The 20,575-nt window shown below is 37.2% G+C and overlaps 1 protein-coding gene and 1 long non-coding RNA gene across 5 annotated transcripts in view; one reads left to right on the top strand and one right to left on the bottom strand.

Moving 5' to 3' along the window:
• The window catches only part of CDKAL1 (CDK5 regulatory subunit associated protein 1 like 1), a 623,544-nt gene that overhangs the window by 147,642 nt on the left and 455,327 nt on the right, over positions 1-20,575 (bottom strand). For all 4 annotated transcript variants that reach the window (XM_034660262.1, XM_034660260.1, XM_034660263.1 and 1 more), the window contains one exon: positions 2,849-3,029. In XM_034660262.1, coding sequence (XP_034516153.1) covers positions 2,849-3,029 — 181 coding nt within the window. The remainder of the gene's footprint in view (positions 1-2,848; positions 3,030-20,575) is intronic.
• The window catches only part of LOC117802271, a 21,748-nt gene continuing 11,955 nt past the window's right edge, over positions 10,783-20,575 (top strand). The window contains exon 1 of the long non-coding RNA XR_004625360.1: positions 10,783-10,850. This is a non-coding gene — a long non-coding RNA (uncharacterized LOC117802271). The remainder of the gene's footprint in view (positions 10,851-20,575) is intronic.

A 20,575-nucleotide genomic window follows, 5' to 3' on the forward strand; every position in this document is an offset into this window, starting at 1 on the left:
GGTGTGGGGAAATAACCTGAAACAGGACCCAAAAGCACCAAAACAAAAGGAAAAATACTGAGAAGTTCTACCATATTAAAACGGACAATGTCTGGTCTTCAACAGACATCAGTAAGAAAGTGAAAAGACTGGTTACAGAACGGAAGATATTTAAATTACCATGATTAACAAGAGACTTGAACTCTGAATACACAAGTAATTCCTACAAATCAGAGGAAGGGGAGTGGGTGGGGGACAAAGGAAACAGATAAACCAACAGCTAAATGGGCAAAAGGTTTGAATAGGGACTTGATGAAAAATTACATCTGAATAGCCAATCAACATATTTGATATCATTAGTTAAAACCACAGATTACAGTACATTCCCATCCAAATGGCCAGTAACAGAAACATAAGGATGCCAAGCGTTGGCAAGAATACAGAGCTACCAGCATGTTTATATATCGCTGGGGGAAATGTAAATTTACTCAACAATTTCATAAAACTATTTGGCAATATAAAGCAGATCCACTGTATTTCCTATGACCTAGAGATTACACTCCTCGCTACGCACCCAGCAGAAATGTTTGCGTAGATGAGTTCAACAAAAGGTACAAACAAGAAGGCTGACAGCAGTATCAGCTGCTATAGTAATACCTGAATGTTGAACATCCCCAATTCTCTTTTCACGAGGAAGGATAAACGTGCTTGCAACGGAGTACTATATAGCGATGAAAACGGGTGAACCAGAGCTACTTGCAAGAACAGACTAGTCTCACCAATGTAATATTGTTTAAAAAAAAAAAAAAAGAAAAAAAAGAAGAAGCCGGGGGCTGGAGGGAGGTGCTCCAGGACAGCCGGTGCCTGACTGTTACAGAACAGATCAGCGAGACTGTCACAATGCCTGAATAAACACCAACAATCTCAGTAAGCACTAGGTTCAACTCTGGGCAGAGAGATGTACGGATGTTTCAGATGGGAAATCTCATGATAACTGTTACTATCCTCAAAAGCTGTGTAATAATAAACAATGAAGAAAAAGATGAAAAATTATTTATTGACCAAACTGAATGTGTTATAAATTCAGTAGGAAAAGCTATTTCTTGTTAACCTTGAACAGTGAACTTAAGACTTCAGGCAAGAACTCTGTGGCAAATATTAATTTTACTGAAAAGCAAAGACAATAAAAAGAATTACCACCTTAAAAACAAAACAAAAAAAGCCAGACCTTCAAACACTGATGAAATTCTTCCATTTATATCAAGTTGAAGGACAGGGCAAACGAATGTCTGCTGTTCACATAAGGGATCACGATTTCCGGTGGGGGTTGGGTGAGGATGGAGTGGGAAGGGCAGGATGGCCAGCTCTGGGCTACTGGCAATGTTCTGTTTCTTCATCTGCCCAGGGGGACACGGAAGCATTCACTTTAGAAAAATGTACAGCCATACATGTTTCTGCAGGTATGCTACAGATCAAAAAACTTTCTTGTTAAAGAATAAAGTTCAAGTAAGAATGGATTAAACTGTAAGGACAAGAAATCGGTAGTTTCCAGGACCTGGGGAGGGAGGGAGGAGGGAACTACAAAAAAGTAAAAAGGACATTTTGGGGAGCTGCTGGAACTGTTCTGTCCTTTGACTGTGGTAGCAGTTACACTAGTGGATGAATTTATCAAAATTCAAAGAACCGTGGACCAAAAAAAGTGAATTTTGCCATATGCAATAAAAGCAATTATAATTTAGATATAAAATAAGGAATTAATTTGACTTATTTTTATGTTTGTGAAAAGTTGACTATGGTGCTATAATCTGATTTTTTAATTGATTAAATTAGAATTAAAATTAAATAGTCTACCTGTAAAATATTTTCTTACCTTTGTATACACAGAAACTTGTGAAATAACAATGTCAAAAATTTTGAGAAAATAAGGAATGATATTCACTTTAGTTTTATTGGGGAAAACAGACTTTAAAATATATTATACCTGTCTATCTATATATATACAAATTAAAAATATATTCGGTTTTTCAACCAAATGTTGAAATAAAAAAATCCATATGTTTTACATTTGATATTCACATATGGCATAATAGAAAAAATTATAAAGCTCTGGGTTATTCCTTTTAGTATTTATTCATGTAAGCCTTGAGGAAAAGTAATGGTAGGGCATAATTTCTTTTAGTTATTTGAAACAAAACAAAATTTTCAGTTAAAAACATGACTTCCTCTTAAAGCTTATTAACATTTTTTCATCTTTAGCCAATGAATCTAGAAACCAAATTACTTTAAGAACATTAATTTCTGAGGCATTCTGGAAAACAGGTTCCCTTACCAGATCTCAAACTTTTTCACATTCATTTTAAATTACCTTATTCTAATACACTTCTGAACATGTAAGGATGAAATTTAATTGAGGTTCATTTGAGTGAAAGCAACACAAATCTGAAATAGACTCACAGACAGATAGATGGCAAGCATCAAATCTATTCCATGGTAAAGGAGGGAAGACATGGGGCCCCCCAGTAAGTAACAAATTAGGGAAATGAGGATAAACATGAAGCTTCTTTTGCTGATAAACACTGCCTTCTTTTCAAATATCCAAGGATTTCTCTTATCAACACAGATATTATTTTTTTCCTAGTGTCATTTGAACCCCACTCCTCAAAAGAAAAATAGAGGAGATATTTTAGGGCCCTAAAGTTATTCAAGTCATCCAAGGCGCCCCCGCCCCTGATCCCATCTTGAAAAACTCCCCATACTATTTTAACTTAAAAGTGATACTATGAGCCAGTTGTGTTAAGTCAGGCAACAGAGCTGCATTTTGACAGCTATTGGCTAATGAAACTAATAGTCTGCAAGAGAAATATCTTACCACTTGTGCTGGAACTTGTGCCATTTTTGCAGCAGGAGTTCCTGGTCTTGGGTAAAACTGGTTAATAAACAGGCTTGGAAATTTGTACTCTTCCACAAGTTTCACTGTTTCTTGAAAATCCTGATCTGTTTCTCCAGGAAAACCACAGATGATATCTGTAGCAAGAGTTATTCCAGGAACTCTAGAAAATAACATGACAAAAATGTAGAAAGTTGAATACAATCCATAATTATTCTATTTCTCTGACATTTTAAATGCCATAATTCCTTTTAAAACTAAATTTTGTGTTTTAGGAAAGGGGCATTTGCGAAGAGTATTTATAGAGTCCTAAATACTAAAAAATTATGGACAACAGTCATCCTCAGAGACACTCATTTTTAATTCCTTTGAATGCTTCTTTGTTCTTTTTTTCTGTATTTTAAAACCGAAGCTTATTCTGCTATTTACAGGCTTACTGATTTTTAGGCAATATTTACTAACTTCTCCACTTTAGTAAATGAAGATTTAGCCCTTAAACTACTCTATCCCTCCCCTCCCAATATAATCACTGCAGTTTTAAAATTAATCACATTTCCATTAGTATAACTGCAAAGACAGTGTTAGCTGCAGAGCCAACTGGTATACCTACCACCAAGTTTTCTTTTGCTACAATGTTTAATTTTCCCAAGAAATAAGTCTCTTTTAAATAAAATCTGCTTCATATTCTACGTACCTATGTTCACTTTTTCCACAAGCTCCATCAGGTAGATCAAAAACAAACACTGTTTTCTAAACACTCAATGTACTACATACATAATTCACAGATTCTATTTTTTTCTGCTAGAAATGCCACTCCTACTTTCTTGAAGTGTGTTGCTTTCATAACAAACTGGGTGTCATCCTTGAATGCTGCTCTTTGGTTTCCTTTTTTTTTTTTTTTCCATTTCCCTTTTTCCTGAATCCTATGTATTCTTACTTCTTGATTATTCTTAATTCTGTTGGAGCATTCTTTCAGAAACTTCACCAAAAAGAATGCCAGGGAAATTTTGTTGTTATTGTCTTAGCATGTCTGAACACGTCTTAATCCATACCACTGACTGATAGTGTCGCTGTACACAGCACTCCAAAGTGAAAAATATTAGCCATCAGAATTTCGTTTTGTTTCTTTTTTTTCAAGACGGAAAGGTTGCTGATGAGATGTCCAGATCCACTCACACGAACTTCTTCCTATGTGCTCCACTCTCTTTTTGAAAGTGTGTAGGATATTAATTTTATTCTCAATGATTTTACATTTCATGATAATAGGCCTTGGATTAGGCATAGAAATCTTTGTACGGGGCACAACCTGGACCCCCGTGGTCTTTAGGTCTAGCAAATTTCCTTATGTAACCATTTAATTATTTGTTTTAGAGATACAACATCTTTTCTCATCTTTCTAAAGATACCAATGAAAGTTTTTCACGAGTTTTCCTCTGCTCACCGCGACTGTACCCATTTCCTCCAGGTTTTTGTATGTTGGTCCCTCTCATTTATGGCTGAGACTTGCCATCAATAGTGACTCTGCCCTTTAATATTAAAGAATAAATCATTGAAAGCTTATCATCATAGATTGATTGGGTAACAAGTTGCCTTTATTTTTGACAAGCCCACGCGTTAGATTTTGGATGTCCTTTTTCTGTGGCCCTGGAGTTTCTCCGTAAGTATGCTACAGTACTCTACTGTGTATCAACAGTGTAACAATAACAAAATAACATGAACAGTATTCACAGCTCCAATGTTATTATCAACCCATAAACAACAGGAAAAATACCCTCAAACATCACAAACCATAGGATACATAACTATATCAATTTTTCTATCTTCTAAATGTAGCTCTATATGGATGAATAAAACAGTTTACCTCATTTTATATATTAGATATTTGGGGGCATAAAAGAGAACAAAGAATGTGACAAAGGGAAGTCAAATTACCAGCTGCCTAATACAAATGGCATCATAAAAACAACAGCTTTCCACACCTTGTTTGGATAATACTTTAATGCTTGTGTGAAAGGAGAATGACATTCATTTTTAAAAATATTTCTTTCTTGATTTCTACTTAGTCTCATCCAGCTATTAATTTGGCTGACCTTGAATTAGCGAGATAAGTTCCAAAGGCTGGAGCTTTTCTCTGTGACGGTAAACAGAAAAAAGAGGTAATATGCATAAGAGAAAAATGAAACTGTATTTGAAAAAAATTTTTATTTTTTATTCTGATACAAAAACATTCTTTCTCCTTCAAGGGTGGTTATCAAAATTACATTTGAAAATCATGAAAAACATGTTTTTGCAGTGAGCTGTAGATAAAAAGACCATTTTCTGGACTTACTAAAGCATGAGGAATAGAAAAAGTATGTCAATAACTTTAATTAGCAAATGTTTACACTTAACTTATAACTACTCCCAAACAAAAGAAATCCACAACTGAAACTATAAGTAATAGATCATAGCAGAAATGACAGAGAAGAGTCTAGCTCCCCTAGGGAATTAAAAAAAGAAAAAAATCTTAGAAACTGCCTGTGAAATATTATAGAAACCAAGACAATTGGTTATTGTCCTAAGCTATGAATTGCAATGAACTTGGCACTAGAGTATGGGTATTCCCAAAGGAAAGTACCTTACTGATTCCCCCTCCCCCCAATCCTCCTTGAGCCAGGATAGCTAAGCTCAGTATTATGCAAGACCTGCTTACTTTGGCATGAAGGTCACCAGTGAGAAAAGCCAAAACTTTATAGAAGTCATCTTAAATGTTAAAAAAGGGGATGTTCAATGTGTGAATATATTTGATAATCTACGCAAAAAGCTGACTGATAACAAGGGAGAGGGTAGGTAAACTATGAATTTGTGAAAGACCTAGTTTACCCAGTATTTAAAAGTAAAAGCAGTTTAACTGGTTTCAAAGTATGTAAAAATATAATCTGATTCCCTATAAAATGTTTTCAAAGTAAAGACTACACTTTAATGTTAGATAAGGTTCATCTATACATTAATTTTATATATGCAAATGATGCTTCTTAAAAATAATTTGGCTTCTTAGGCGAAACAACTAAAAACCTCGTATTTACACTGTTAATTTGCCTAAGTAAATAATTCTCTTCAGTTCATAAGAAAATCAAGGAAGTCTGAAGTGGACCCAATTCTAAATTAACTGTATATGATTTAAGTGGCTATGAGGAAATTATAAGGAATGTAAAATAGAACATTAATCCAAATATTTAATATGCTAATTGTGAGTAAATGCTGTTTTTGAGAAGTAATGAATTTTCAGAATACTAAAATTTTTTTAAAATGATCATTTCCACACATGTATTGAAGCTGAGAGTCTAATGAATATAATTGCCAGGTAGTCTATGTTTTTAAAATTTAAAAGACCTTCTATATTTATGTTTTCATAGCAGTACTGGAGAATAATTCTGAAAGAAGATGAAAATAAAAATGTTCAATTAGCTTAAATAACACATAGACTCTAAACCAATATCTTTTCTGATGTATACAAGCTTTTTACTGGCAAAATGGGTTCATTAAGTAACTTAGGAATAGAATTAATGAGAAAGATTCCAATTATGCATCTGCCTTGGCAGAAGTGGTGCTATGACCAGTGATCAGTTATACAAATCCATCAGGGGGGTATCAGGAGAGTACAACCTCTTCACTGGCCCCAGGCTAGGATTTAAGAGAGCCCCAAATATTTCAAGACTTTATTACTTACCATGAATAAAAAAAAACACATACATACACATACTTAAAATGTTGCACTTAAATCATCTCAAGACTTTCACTTATAATTTGGAGTTTTACTGGCAAAAAATGAGAAAAGGATGATTTTATTCATGCTCACAACAATAAATGAGCTTCAAATTCCACATGTGAAAAAATTAATACTAATACATGTGCTATTTATTTCAAAAGAAAGAAATAAAAATAATCAGAAAAAGAATCAAATCCATTAAAATGATTAGGCATAAACAAATGATTAAAAGAAAATTTTTTATTTCTGAATGAAACTAAAAACACACATAAATTTATGGGATGCAGCATAAAGAGGTGCTTAGAAAGAAATTAATGGATTTAAACGTCTGTGTTAAAAAGAGGTAAACTCAAAATCTCAGCTTCCACATCAAGAAGCTAAAAAAGAGGAGCAAATCAAACCCAAAGTAGGACAAAAATAAATTACTAATAAAGGTTAAAAAATAAATCAATGAAATAGAAAATAGAGGGAAAAAAATCAGTAAAAGTAAAGGTGTCTTTTTGAGAAAAATAATAAAATTACTAAACTTAGCTAGACTGGGAAGAGAAAAGAAGACACAAATGACCAACTTCAGGCATGAGGGAGGTGGCAGCACTACAGATGCAATCAATATTAAAGAAATACTGAGGGTATATTTATTACAATTTTATGCCAATAAATTAAAAATTTAAGCTAAAATATGCAAATTCTTTAAAAGACATAAATTATAAAACCTACTCAAGAGGAAACAGAAAATCAAAATAGTCTTTTATCTATTACAAAAACTGAATTTGCAATTAAAAATCTTACTACCAAAAGAAGCATCATTGGTGAACTATATCAAACATTTAAGAAAGAATAAAACCAGTTCTATAGAAACTATTTCAAAAATAAATGAGAAGGGAACTCATTGTATGAGTCCAGCAGTAGTCAATGTAAAAATATGAGAAAGAGATCAGAAACAAACTCCAGACCAAAAAAAAATTGTTTTGAAGATTTTATTTATTTATTTTAGAAAAAGAGAGATAAAGAGAGTGCATGCATAAGCTTAACCAGGGGAAGAGAAGAGGGGGAGGGAGATAATCTTTAACAGACTCTGCACTGAATGCAGAGCCTGACTTGGGGCTCGATCCCACGACCCAGAGATCATGACCTGAGCTGAAACCCAAGAGTCAGACACTCAACCGACTGAGCCACCCAGGCACCCCCAGACCAGTATCTTTTATGAATACAGACACACTTAACAAAATATTAGCAAACTGAGCCCAAAAATATATGAAAAGGATTATTTATCATGATCAAGTTTTAATCCCAGGAATGCAAGGTTGGTTTGACAAACAAATTTTAATTAATGCAACAAGCCATATTAAAAGGATAAAGCCTGCATGGTGATCTCAACACACGCAGAAAATTCAGTTGACAAATCCAACACCCATTCATAATAAAAACTCTCTGTAAACAAGGAAAACTCTCTCATCCTGATAAGGAGTCTACAGCTACTATCATAGTTATTGGTGAAAGGCTGAATTCTTTTCCACTCAGATTGGTAACAAGGCAAGGATTTCTGTTCTTACTTCTACAACTCAATATATTATGGAGGTTCTAGTCAATGCAAGAGAGGCAAGAAGAAGAAATCATAGGCATATAGGTTGAAAAAGTAAAAGTAAACTTTTTTTTGCAGGACACATGAACTTTTATGTGGAAATTCTGAGGAATCTAATGAACCTACTAGAATAAGCAAGTTTAGCAGAGCTAAAGATAATATATAAAAATCAATTGTACTTTTTATATTAGTAATGAACAATTAGAAAATGAAATCAAGGAAACAATTCCATTCACAATAGCATAAAAATACTTGAGTAAATTTGGAAAGTGGAAGAACTATACTCTAGAAATAGAGATCTTAAAGAGATTTTCTTAAAATTTACTGAAATTAAAAAGTAGCTGGGGGTGCTTGAGTGGCTCAGTCCATTAACCATCTGCCTTTGGCTCAGGTCCTGGGTCCTGGGATCAAGCCCTGTGTTGAGTTCCCTGCTCAGTCGGGAACCTGCTTCTCTCTCTCCTTCTGTACCCAGCCCCCCACACTTGTGCTCCCTTTCTCTTGTGCGCTCTATCTCTCTCAAATAAATAAATAAAATATTTAAAAATAAATAATATCTAAATAAATGGAAAAATATATAATTTTCATTGGTTGGGGGATTTTACTTCTGTGTCCTCAAATTGATACACAGATTCAATGCAACCGCTATCAAAATATCAGCATGTTTTTCTGTAGAAATTGACAAGCTGATTCTAAAATTTATATGGAAATGCAAAGAATGTAGAGCAGCCAAAGCAATTCTGAAAAAGAACAAAGTTTGTGGAATGGATAAATCTGACTTAAAGACTTACTATAAAGCTACAGGAATCACTAACAGTGGTATTGATATAAGGACAGATTAATGGAATGGAATAACACAGAGAGTCCAAAAATATACCCATACATTTATACCTTTATGGTTACTTAATTTTCAATAAAATTGCCAAAGGAATTCAATGAGATCAAGAGACAATGTTTTCAATAAATCATGCTAGAGCAAATGGATGCCATGTGCAAAAGCAAAAGAACAAACAAACAAAAGAAATTACTGGACCTTTACGTTATACGCAAAAAAGCACGTCGGTATCAATCTTGGATCTAAGCATAAGAGCTAGAACTGCTAATTTCTAGAAGAAAATTTGGGGAAAAAATCTTTGTGACCTCAATGGAGTTAGGCAAAGACTTCTTAGCTATAACACCAATGCAAAAAGCACAATAAAAAAAAATTGGATAAACTGGACTTACTGGAAAAACACCATAAAGAAGATAAAAAGCCATAGACTAGAAGAAAATATTTGCAAACCATATATCTGATAAAGATATCTGTATCCAAAATACATTAAGAACTCTCATGGCTCACTAATAAGAAAACAAACAACACAACCGTACAATGGGCAAAGGATTTTAACCAACACTTCACTAAAGAAGATATATGAGTAGCTAATAGGTGCATGAAAAGCTGGCTCCACATCATTCGTTATCAGGATAATGCAAGTTAAAACCATGTAAGATGCCACACATCCAGGAGAATGGCTATACTGAGAAGACTGAAAAATAACAGACACTGATATGCAGCTAGAGAAACTGAAACCCTTCCCCACTGCAGGTGGGAATTCAAAATGTTGCAGTCACTCTGGAAAACAGTGTGGCAGTTTCTTAAAAAGTTAAACATATTCTTACTGTGATTAAGAAAGTTTACTTCCTAGTTATCTACCCAAGAAAAATTAAAACACATGTCCACACAAAGACTTTTATGTGGAGTTTTACAGCGGCATTCCTCATAATAGCTCCAGAATGGAAACAGTCCAAATATCTGTCAACCAGTAAATGGATCAACAAAATGTCACATGTCCATACAACGAAAATTTACCTACAAAGGAACAAGAACCAGCTACTGATACAGGCACCAAACAGATGAACCTTGAAAAACATTCTTTTTTTTTTTTTAAGATTTTATTTATTTATTTGACAGAGACAGAGACAGCCAGCGAGAGAGGGAACACAAGCAGGGGGAGTGGGAGAGGAAGAAGCAGGCTCATAGCGGAGGAGCCCGATGTGGGGCTCGATCCCATAACACCGGGATCACGCCCTGAGCCGAAGGCAGACGCTTAACCGCTGTGCCACCCAGGAGCCCCACTGAAAAACATTCTTAAGTAAAAGAGGGAGAACACAAGGGATTACTTATTGTTTGATTCTATTTATATGAAATTTCTATTAGAAGCAAAACTACAGAAACAGAAAATAGGCGTTTAAAAACTTTTTCGCATAACTAACTGCGATGATGGCTGCACAAATTATTAAATTACGAAGAATCTTCAAAGTGGACACTTACATTGGGTGCATACAACATAGCACCTAAAGTATACCCACGACAAACCTGTTAAAAGCGGGGGGACCCCTTTCTGAAGACAGAGAGATAGCAGGAATCCTCCATTATATACTCTCTTGCAGAAAGTCCTAATAGCTGAACTTTTGACAGGATGTAGTCAAAAAATTAAATATGGCCAAATAGGAGGAAAGGGCAGAGATAATAAAAGACAAGGTTAAGATGGAAAGGAAATTATCCACAGCATGACATCACAAAGGACCGTGTCCCAGCTACCAACAGATGACAACAAGGAATCATTCTGTTCATCCTAAGAGAGGAAATTTAAGGAGAAACAACATGACATCTTCAAGTAAGTCTGAGAAAATTCTCAGCAGTTTTAAAATTATCATCATGCTTTTATGAAAACCATTTTTTTTTTTAAGATTTATATTAGAGAGAGAGTGCATGCAAGCAGGGGGGGAGGGCAGAGGGAGAGGGAGAGAGAGTCATGCAGATTCCGCACTCAAGGTGGAGCCCCATGTGGAGCCCCACTCGGGGCTCGATCCCACAACCCTGAGGTCATGATCTGAGCCAAAATCAAGAGTCAGACACTTAACCAACTGAGCCACCTCAGTGCCCCATAAAAAATAATTCTTAAAGGACCTGAGCTAAAAGAGATAAAGCACCTAAACATTAGGATGAGGGGTGAAAATTCAATAAGACAAAGAAAGACTAGTGTGGCTACAGATCATCCCTTATCTTTTAACATCCGTAACAAAGATCTGCCCTTGCATATATAACTAAGAGGCTCTGGTACTGATCACTTGCATGCTCTAGGGCAAATTGCTTAGCTGAGTATGCTTTGGTTTCCTTTTCTCTAAAACTGGGCTAGTAAAAGTTAGTAAGTGTACTAATTACTCTGGATGGTGCCTGCCACATAGTGCCCGATACCTTTTAGCTACTATTAGTGTAATCCTGTCAAAGAAGTAACTGCCACCTCTTATATAATACTAAGTGCCAGGCGATGTATTAGCAACTCACATGTTCTTCAGTACAACTTCCCAATACGGTAGATTCTATTTTCATCTCTCTGGGACATAGGGAAAGTCCCATTATGGAAATAAGGTTGGGAGGCAAATTGCCCCTAGTTGTAGAATCACTAAATGATAAGGCAGTCTTATCTCTTCCCATGTTACTGAAGTTCTCACTGAACTGAGGTCCTATAAGCATTGGCTGATCCTAAGTTTACATTAAAAATATTCTCTAATAGTAATATTTGCAAAGCAATTTACTACAGTAAGTAAAACTTGCCTGTATCTTTGGAATTGCGTTTTAAAGAGAGGGTAATTGTGGTCTCAAAAGGTTAAATGATTTATCAAAGGTCACCAAGCTATTGCTGGAGGGATCATAATTCAAACCCAAAGCTTTCCACCTGGTTGGTGCTCCTTCGGTGACTCTACCCTGGTGAATATAGAGGCATTTAAATCCTAAAGGGTTATGTGCTAAATTTATTCTTCGTAAGACATCTTCTTGTTTTTATCATTATCATCACTCATCAAGAAACAGGCAGATGAAATTATCCCTATTTCCAGGTGGCTCAGAGAGAGGAAGCAGCAATACTGTCAGTAGAGAGAAACCAGATTTTAAATCCAGACAGATTGGAGGCCCCTGTTTCCAGCTATGTATCACAAGTTATGTTACCATTCTGAGCCTCAGGTCCCTCTCTTCTACACAATGGAGATAACAACACATCCTTTCCCGAACTGTTGTGAGATCAAGTGAAGTAAGGACTGTAAATCATTTACAATAGTAGCTGGCACATAGGAGGTGCTTAATAGATGACAATTTGCTTTGTGTTTCTTAAGGAACTAGCAGAGGTGAGGACCACACCACATCAAATACATTGACCCTGGACTCCTTCACCTTCCACTGCCCCTATGGCCCATGTTCCTGCTCACATTTCTTTTGTGTTTTGTGCTGTGGATAAGTACTAGTAGAAAATTACATAAGAAGTATATGATCAGCATATGATAGACAAATAGACTTTACATGACACAATCAGTCTGATATTCTTTCACAGGAAAAATCAGAAGACACCAACATTTGGTGAACTGACTTACGTGTAAAAAAAAAAAAAAATCCCCCACTGTCCTAGATATGAATAATATTCTGGCTGTAGTGCAACCTGACAAAATTCCTAAAATAGCTAATGAAGGAATTATACTAGTACTTAGTTTGTTTCTGGAATTTTAATCATGTTAAAACTGAACAAATGAAAACTGGTTAATACTAGTTGAAAACTTAAAACTAAGAATAAATAAATAAAACAAAAATAGGGCAGGTGAGTTTTTACTGAGAAATTGGCTTAGTGAGGAGTTTCGTATATAATTTTCTTTTTGGTGGAGTGTGCTCAAATGAATAAATATCTGTGTACCTATGCGTCCATCTGTCCGTCTGTCCATCCATCTGTCCCTCCATCCACCCACCCATCCATTTATTTTTCTATGATATTCGCCATCTAAGTACCTAGAATTACTCTCCTACTATAGACTTGTAAGAGGGTGGTGTGTATCAACAGTATGCATTTCAGGGAGGCATGCTTATAATGAATAAGAGTTAAAGAAAGACAAAATAAAAGAAATGTCAATGCCAGGACAGTCCTTTCTTTATGGCATTCTAGGGTTTATTCTCTTGGGAGTCTGTGGACTCCTTAAAATTGCATGCAAAATTATATGTAGATATTCCAGGGGGAAGGGACTATGGATTTCTTCTGATTCTTAGTCTTCTGTGACCCAAATACAATTAGGAGATACTTCTCTGAAGGCTTTTGGATCCACCAAAAAATATTAGGAAAAAAAAGAAGATAGGTAGCCTCTGACCTAATGACAGTGTGCATCAGACATTTTTTTTTTTTTTCAAACAGAGAAGGTTCATCTGACTAATCTGAGTGAAATCATCACCTTCGCAGTGGTATATTTAGTATCATCTGGAAGCTGGGTTACATATTATTGTTTTGTTTGTTTTGTGTGCAAATAACAAATGGTCAAGATGTTGTCAATTTTATAAAGTTTAACCTAATAGAAAGTCTGTGATATAAAATGGGTCCCACTCTGTCAGTTATCGTATTACTTTGGACATGATGAAAATTGGTGTTACTGCTACTATCTCTTAGCCTTATATACTTGCATATTCTTAATGGTATTACTGGGGCTGTAAGTCCCAAAAGTATGTTTGGTTCCTTTGGCAGCCGGCTTCCTGTTAGGCCTTGAGGAAGGAGGCATGACAGGAGGTCAGAGGCTGGGAGAGGGACAAGCTTCAGTGTCTCAGAAAGTGGTCCCTGGCTGCTGGTGAGGCAGCAACCCCTGGGCCAGTGCTCCCGGGTTCCGGGAACACAAACTCTTCCCTTCTGTTTCCCGGCCTTCCTGGCAGTGACTGCTTGCAGTGCTCAGACCTCTCCGGTTCTCTTTACTTTGCCAATCTTCTAACTTCCCTGCCATAAATTTCCTGTATTAAATATCCTCTGGTAGATACACCTGGCACAGTTTTTCTTCCTGAATGGACCTAGACCAAAAACATCAAACTCAATAATGCCCATATTCTGTGACCTTAATGAAGTGACACTGACACAGACCACATTGTCTTGGGATAAAGCAATAGATTGGAAGTAAGTGGTAAAAGGACAGGGTTAATAAAACCTCAACACTATTTGTTTGGAAACTGACTACAAAGAATATAAAGATATTCCTGTAAATGAGTATCTGTGGTCTTCAAACTAGAACACATAAAATTGTGATCTTTAGAGAGAAGTTCACATCTATTTGGTTGAAGAAACTGTTCTCAAATATTAGCCACACTCCACAGGTAATTCACATATTAATTATAAGTGATATTCATCATGAAAGATAGCCTTTTAAGGTCTCTCGCTGAGGAAAATGTAGTAGCAATTAGGTTTTAAAAAACTCATTACCTCTCTTCAAAAGTAATAAAACCACTTTTAACACGCTAAAAAAAAAAAATCCAGATGGCTTATTTTGTTTAAATGTGGTATACTTTTAATTTTTGGAATAAGAAAAGGTAGTACATCTAAGACAGGAAAAGGAGAAAGTATATGAATAAAAGGACAAGTGATTTGCTAATGCTCTGCAAATCTTTGGACATTATGAGAAATCAGAATTTAAAATGGTAAAAAATAAATTATTACATACCAGTGGTAAAAAGTGATCAAGTATGTGGGAAAGTGCTTCTGAAACTCAGAAAGAAAAATGATAAACACAAAGGCCAAAAAAGGGAGAGGGGGCCACGCAGATGCACGTGACACCAACGAATTTAGTGTCATCCATTACATTACTAAACCCAGCATAAATCATGAATATACAGTTTGGCTTCAAGTGAAAAACAAATGAATCATCACTGTTAACTAAAAATTAAATAAATACTGTGTAAAGTAAGTTTTTTTATCCTGTAACACAATGCTTGCATTCCATTGCAAATATTTTAGAATAAGCACAAAGCCTTACATAAGACGAAAGATATTGCTTTAAAAAGTGTAAGTAAGCATACTGGATAATATTGTTATAATATTTAAAGGGAACCATATTAAATCTCAAAGAGTTTTTACACATCTGTTATTAAAATCATTTTATGATATTGCTGGTGGAAGTGAAGGTATTTACTATCTATGGTACTGTTAACACAATTCTTATATGAGTTTTTCTGTTTCTATGGTAACATGAATTATAAGGTTCAATGAAGCCAGATTCAGTAATGTGTATTTTTCTGTTATTCAAGGTGAAAAGGAAATGAAACATTTCCAACATTCATAAACTGCAGCAAATGTCTGAATTCCATTTAGAGATAAGATGATAATTACTAAAGTAATTAGAATTCTTCCTGGATGGAATTATTTTGCACACAGTGGAAATTTAGATTTGGGAATGAAAGCAGGGGCCAGAGTATATTCAGCGTCAGTAATTAATTACAACCAAAACCAATATGGTATTCTGATACCTTGGAACAGACTATCCCTTTTCCTGTCTGCTTCTGATGACAATGCAAAAGAAAACTGGTCCCCCCACCCCCATCCCTTAAGTCAGAAAGATAACGTGGGTGAAATCATTTTATTCAAGAGAAAATCCAATTACAGAAATAATCAACTTTTCCTTCCTGCTTTATTTTTTTTCATATTTGAAAGGGCATTGACATTAGCAGAACCAATTAAACGAATATCAGGACAGGACAAAAAATATAAAGTTAGGCAAGTTTCTTAAATCTTTTAAAATTAAACTTTGAAAAAAAAAACACTTATTGAAATTTTAGAGACTCAAACCCAGATCATAATATTCTTTAATAGCAAAGCATGATTGGAAGGTGGCTAAACGTCAGGTCTCGGAAAGAGTAATTTCTAAAATTATATGGTCATAATGCAGTTGCCTCTAATACCCAGCCCATTATAAATAAGAAATCAAGCAAATTTTTGCTTTTAATGGAAGTGCTGTCATCATCAAGAAATGGTACTCAGAGATATTACATTTCAAGTCTTCTGCAAAAAATGCAATTTGTATAGTAGCATCATAAATAATACTGAAAAAAAATAGAGCGAGCAAGCGAGCACAGGACAGAAGCCATCAAATCAAAACACAGTATAGCATTATTCACAATTATACTCTTTATTCCTTATTAACTGAACTCCCATTTTGTTTGGTTTAATTCAGTCTACCCTAAATATCATTATCAAGAGTTGACAAACTTCAGCTCAATGATCAAATTCAGCCACTGCCTGTTTTTGTAAATAAAGTTTTACTGACATACAGCCACGCCCACTCATTTACATGTTGTCTAAGTCAGCTTTGGCTACAAGAGCAGAACTGAGTAATTGTGACAGCTGCAGCTGAGACCATATGATTCACAAAACCAAAAATATTTATTGTCTGCAGAGATTCTAGCCAATCAGGCCCATGACTCCCAGAGATGCTCAGGGTGAGTGTGAGAGGACAGTGGGCATATGATGCTCTCCCAAATACAGCCCCGGTCAACCTTTTCCACTGTCACCAAATATGCACTGATACAATTCGAATCAGAACTTCCTGCCACAGCGATCCTGGTCCGTCACCTGTGAGCACCTATTCATATGAGTCATCGCTGTAGCCTACCTCTCAGATGAAGTCTTGCCTGGTTTTCTCTCTGCATCTCAACGCAGTCACACTCCTTCCTATATACCTCGGATGGCCCTGTTATGATCTGCCTGGTACCTTTCACATTTCAATCCCTGTCTTACGCCTCCAAGCAGACCATAAGCATCTGCTGGTCAAGGATGGGGTCGTGTTCCTATTCTTATACTCTGCAGTAATGAGGCAGCACACAGAGATCACGGGGCCCAATGACTTAAAGGTGATGGGGAAGGAAGAACAGGGCAGAAAGACAGCAAGATGAATAAATGAACTCAACAAGGCAACAGGCTTTATTCATACCTGTTACTCATACCATACTCATACGTTTACTCATACCTGATTAACCCCCATTTTATCTAACATCAATCTTGGTATTTTACTTTAAGGTCCTAAAGGTGAGCTTCTAGCCTTTATCTATCTGGCAGGGGAAGACAAGAGGCAATTCAGAGGGCTTTGTAAGTGGTAGCCTTCTCCCTGGGGTAAAGGCTACACAGTTGCCACCTAGATACTGGCTGTTGGAACTGGCCTATCCTGCTTACAGTGAAGGCATTTTTCTCAAATGAGTACTTAAAAAAAATTATTAGTTAACTAATAGTTGTTTTTTACCTTAAATTTCTATTTCTAGAAATACCTAAAATACTGACAGGGATTCGATGCTTATTTTAAATGACCTGAGTTTACTTGCAACTTATAGTTTAAAATTGTGTGGAAAGGGGTGCACACTGGAATCCCAGAAGTTGAAGACCTATGAGACTTGGAAGAGGAGTCTTCATTCTAATTCTGCGTTGCTCTCCTCTATTTTTGAAGGTAATATATCTCATCATTCAAACATCATTTACTGACTAAATGATATGTTCTTGGCAAAGTTCTGGACAGTCAAGATCCACAAGGGCTGCCCTGGCAGAGACGGAAGGCGGTCACGCATCCTTTCCTTACGAAACACACAGAAAGTGTGTCTGGTCGTTAGCACTGCAGCTTTTATGTGAAGGGCCTGTCACTTCCTATGACAGTGCCTGCTGGGTCCCCATTTGGCCCAAATCTCCACCTCCGAAAGGGCAATTCCGCTCAGTCTTGCGCCATGCCTGGCTGGCCCGTCAGCGGCGGTTGCTCCTAGCCCTGCCCAGCCACACAGCACTGCCTAAGACATGGTGTCCCAGTCCTGAACACCCTGAGCCTCTTCCTGATTGTGCGTAACCCAACTACTCAGTTCTTGCTGCAATGGCTCTCTGGGGACAGCCTGCCTCTCACCACACCTGGGTCAGCGGCGTTGGGGTACTGCTGTGATGCTGGTGGTANATTTGGCCCAAATCTCCACCTCTGAAAGGGCAATTCCGCTCAGTCTTGTGCCATGCCTGGCTGGCCCGTCAGCGGCGGTTGCTCCTAGCCCTGCCCAGCCACACAGCACTGCCTAAGACATGGTGTCCCAGTCCTGAACACCCTGAGCCTCTTCCTGATTGTGCGTAACCCAACTACTCAGTTCTTGCTGCAATGGCTCTCTGGGGACAGCCTGCCTCTCACCACACCTGGGTCAGCGGCGTTGGGGTACTGCTGTGATGCTGGTGGTAGCTGGATCCTAAACCAAGAAACAATTCAAAAACCCAAGAACAAAGCCACTACATTAGGGACCATCAAGACACTACAACGATCCCCAAAGTTATCATTTAGAGAAAAAAACACCCACGAACTACTCACACACGAACTAGCTCAATATCAGGTTTGATACGGTGGCATTTTTGACACCAGCCTCTTTGACCCTTATTGAGCACGTTGCCAGGCACTCATTTAAGTGTTTTTCATGATATTGACTCATTTAATCCTCAAGCAGTTCATGAGATACGTAATATACCCCCCATTTTATAGATGTGCCAATGGAAGCACAGAGAGATTAAGTAACTGTTTTCAGAATCTGTGATCTTGAATGATAAACCGTCTCCCACTGAAGTTGGTCAGTGAATATGAGAAGTGCCAGATCCATTTATTCCAAAAGTCCTCCTTTCTCAGAAATAGTAACTAGCAGGTGTCCTCACAGAGTAAGTTGTTTGAGACTCTCATCTAGAAGCACGAGTGCGATCAGATGACCTCACAACAACTAACCCACAAAAATACCCACTTCACGTTATCTTCTCATTCATTCTTCAGTTATTCAATTATTACTCCCATGTTTAAAAACTACTCATGTACTTATCCTTTTAGCCAGTGAGAAGAAATATAGAAAAAACTATCCTTACCAGATCTATCTGCACCTCCAGTAGCCAATGAAAAGATCCATGACAGCTCAGATTTTATCACACACATTTTCAGTGGTGCCAAAATGAGAGAAAGAGATGGGGCCCCATGAGACTAGAAACATTAATAGACATAACTAGCCTTTGGCTCTGAGAGGCAGTGAGAAAACAAGAAATCCTGTTAATTTTTAACACTTCGCATTATGTCCCAATCCATGCAGGGTCTAGAAAGTCACCCTGATGACATCATTTTTGGCAAGAGAATCTGAGGAATATTTAGACAACTACAGTGGTGCTTGATACCAAGTCCTGAAAGGTTCAGAGTCTGGCATGGAAGCCAAAGGATCTCTGTCTTTCATATAATTCAGATCCAACCAATGGCTATAAAGACCCATGAAGGGTCACATGCTGATACTTCTTTTCTATGTTACATCACAGACATCGAAACAGCCTTCTGAGGAGGAAGGAGGGATATGTTGACTTTGCAGAGGTTCAGACAGAGGAATCAGGCTTTGAACACTAACGACAGCCTCTCCAACCTGCTAAACTGAGTAATCCTCAGGAACCACAGCCCATGCAAAAGATTCTGGTGCTATGCTGTCAGAGAGACCAGTATAGGAGAAGAATTCTGCCCAGGACCACCAATGTTAACAGAAAGTGTGACGCTGCCTAGTAGGGGCCACTGTGGTAAGGTTTAGAAGACGGAAGCCTGATTTAAAGACGATTTGATTCAACCCAACTAACACTAATTGAATATGTACAGGTAAAGGGCCGAGAAAACAGAAGCAGAGTCCACTAGAGGGCTGTGCACCATTTTCAGCCACTAGCAGAGGTGAACAGTGACGGGACTGACGGTGTCAAGCTCAGTACAACAAGGGGAGAGGGTGGGACAAGGACCAAGGTGGAATAAATGGGATTTCGAGCTTTAAAGAAGATGAAATTAGGAACAGCATGGGGTGGGGGGTGTGGGCAGGGTAGGAGGCGGGAGCAACGAGGAAGAAATGCAGAGGGCTGTGGGTGTGACCAGGCATACAGAGCCCTGGACTGCCACTTCCTAATGCAGAATCCGCTGAGACGAATGGAAACAAAGTGTGATACCATTAGAATTTATACTCCACTTCAGTCTGTGTATGTGGCTCCAATTACAGAAAACAGCTCCTTTAGNTATGTGGCTCCAATTACAGAAAACAGCTCCTTTAGCAAACAGCTTTAACAAAATCAATTTCTGATCAGAACAGTAAATGAGACCCCAGGTGGTAAAAGATAGCCAATGACTCTCTCGTCACAGCCAAGTGTCTGAGACACCGGGCGGCGGCGGCACGAACAGGCTTCCTGCACAGAGCCCTCTCCTCCTCAAGACAAAGTCACGTTCTCCAAGTACCTTGATATGAATCATCTTCAGTTACCTGATGATATTTTTATAAAATGTGCCATAAACAAGCTGACTAAAACAGAAAATCACAAGAGAATGACACTGAGCAAAATGCACGTACTGGCATTAAAATAGGGAGGGTGGGCAGAGTAATTCCCAGAGATATGAGAGCACAGGGACACACGGTGAGAACACTCAGACACGACATATCCTGAAGTGAGTCCAGAATGCTTTATGGAAGGAAGGAAGGGCGGTCTTCGAGGTATTTCTACCTAGGAAATACCTCTGAGGACAGTAAAATAGGATGGATACATAAAGAACCATTATCACA

This window comes from Ailuropoda melanoleuca, chromosome 5 (assembly GCF_002007445.2).
Source record: "Ailuropoda melanoleuca isolate Jingjing chromosome 5, ASM200744v2, whole genome shotgun sequence".
Taxonomy (NCBI): domain Eukaryota; kingdom Metazoa; phylum Chordata; class Mammalia; order Carnivora; family Ursidae; genus Ailuropoda; species Ailuropoda melanoleuca.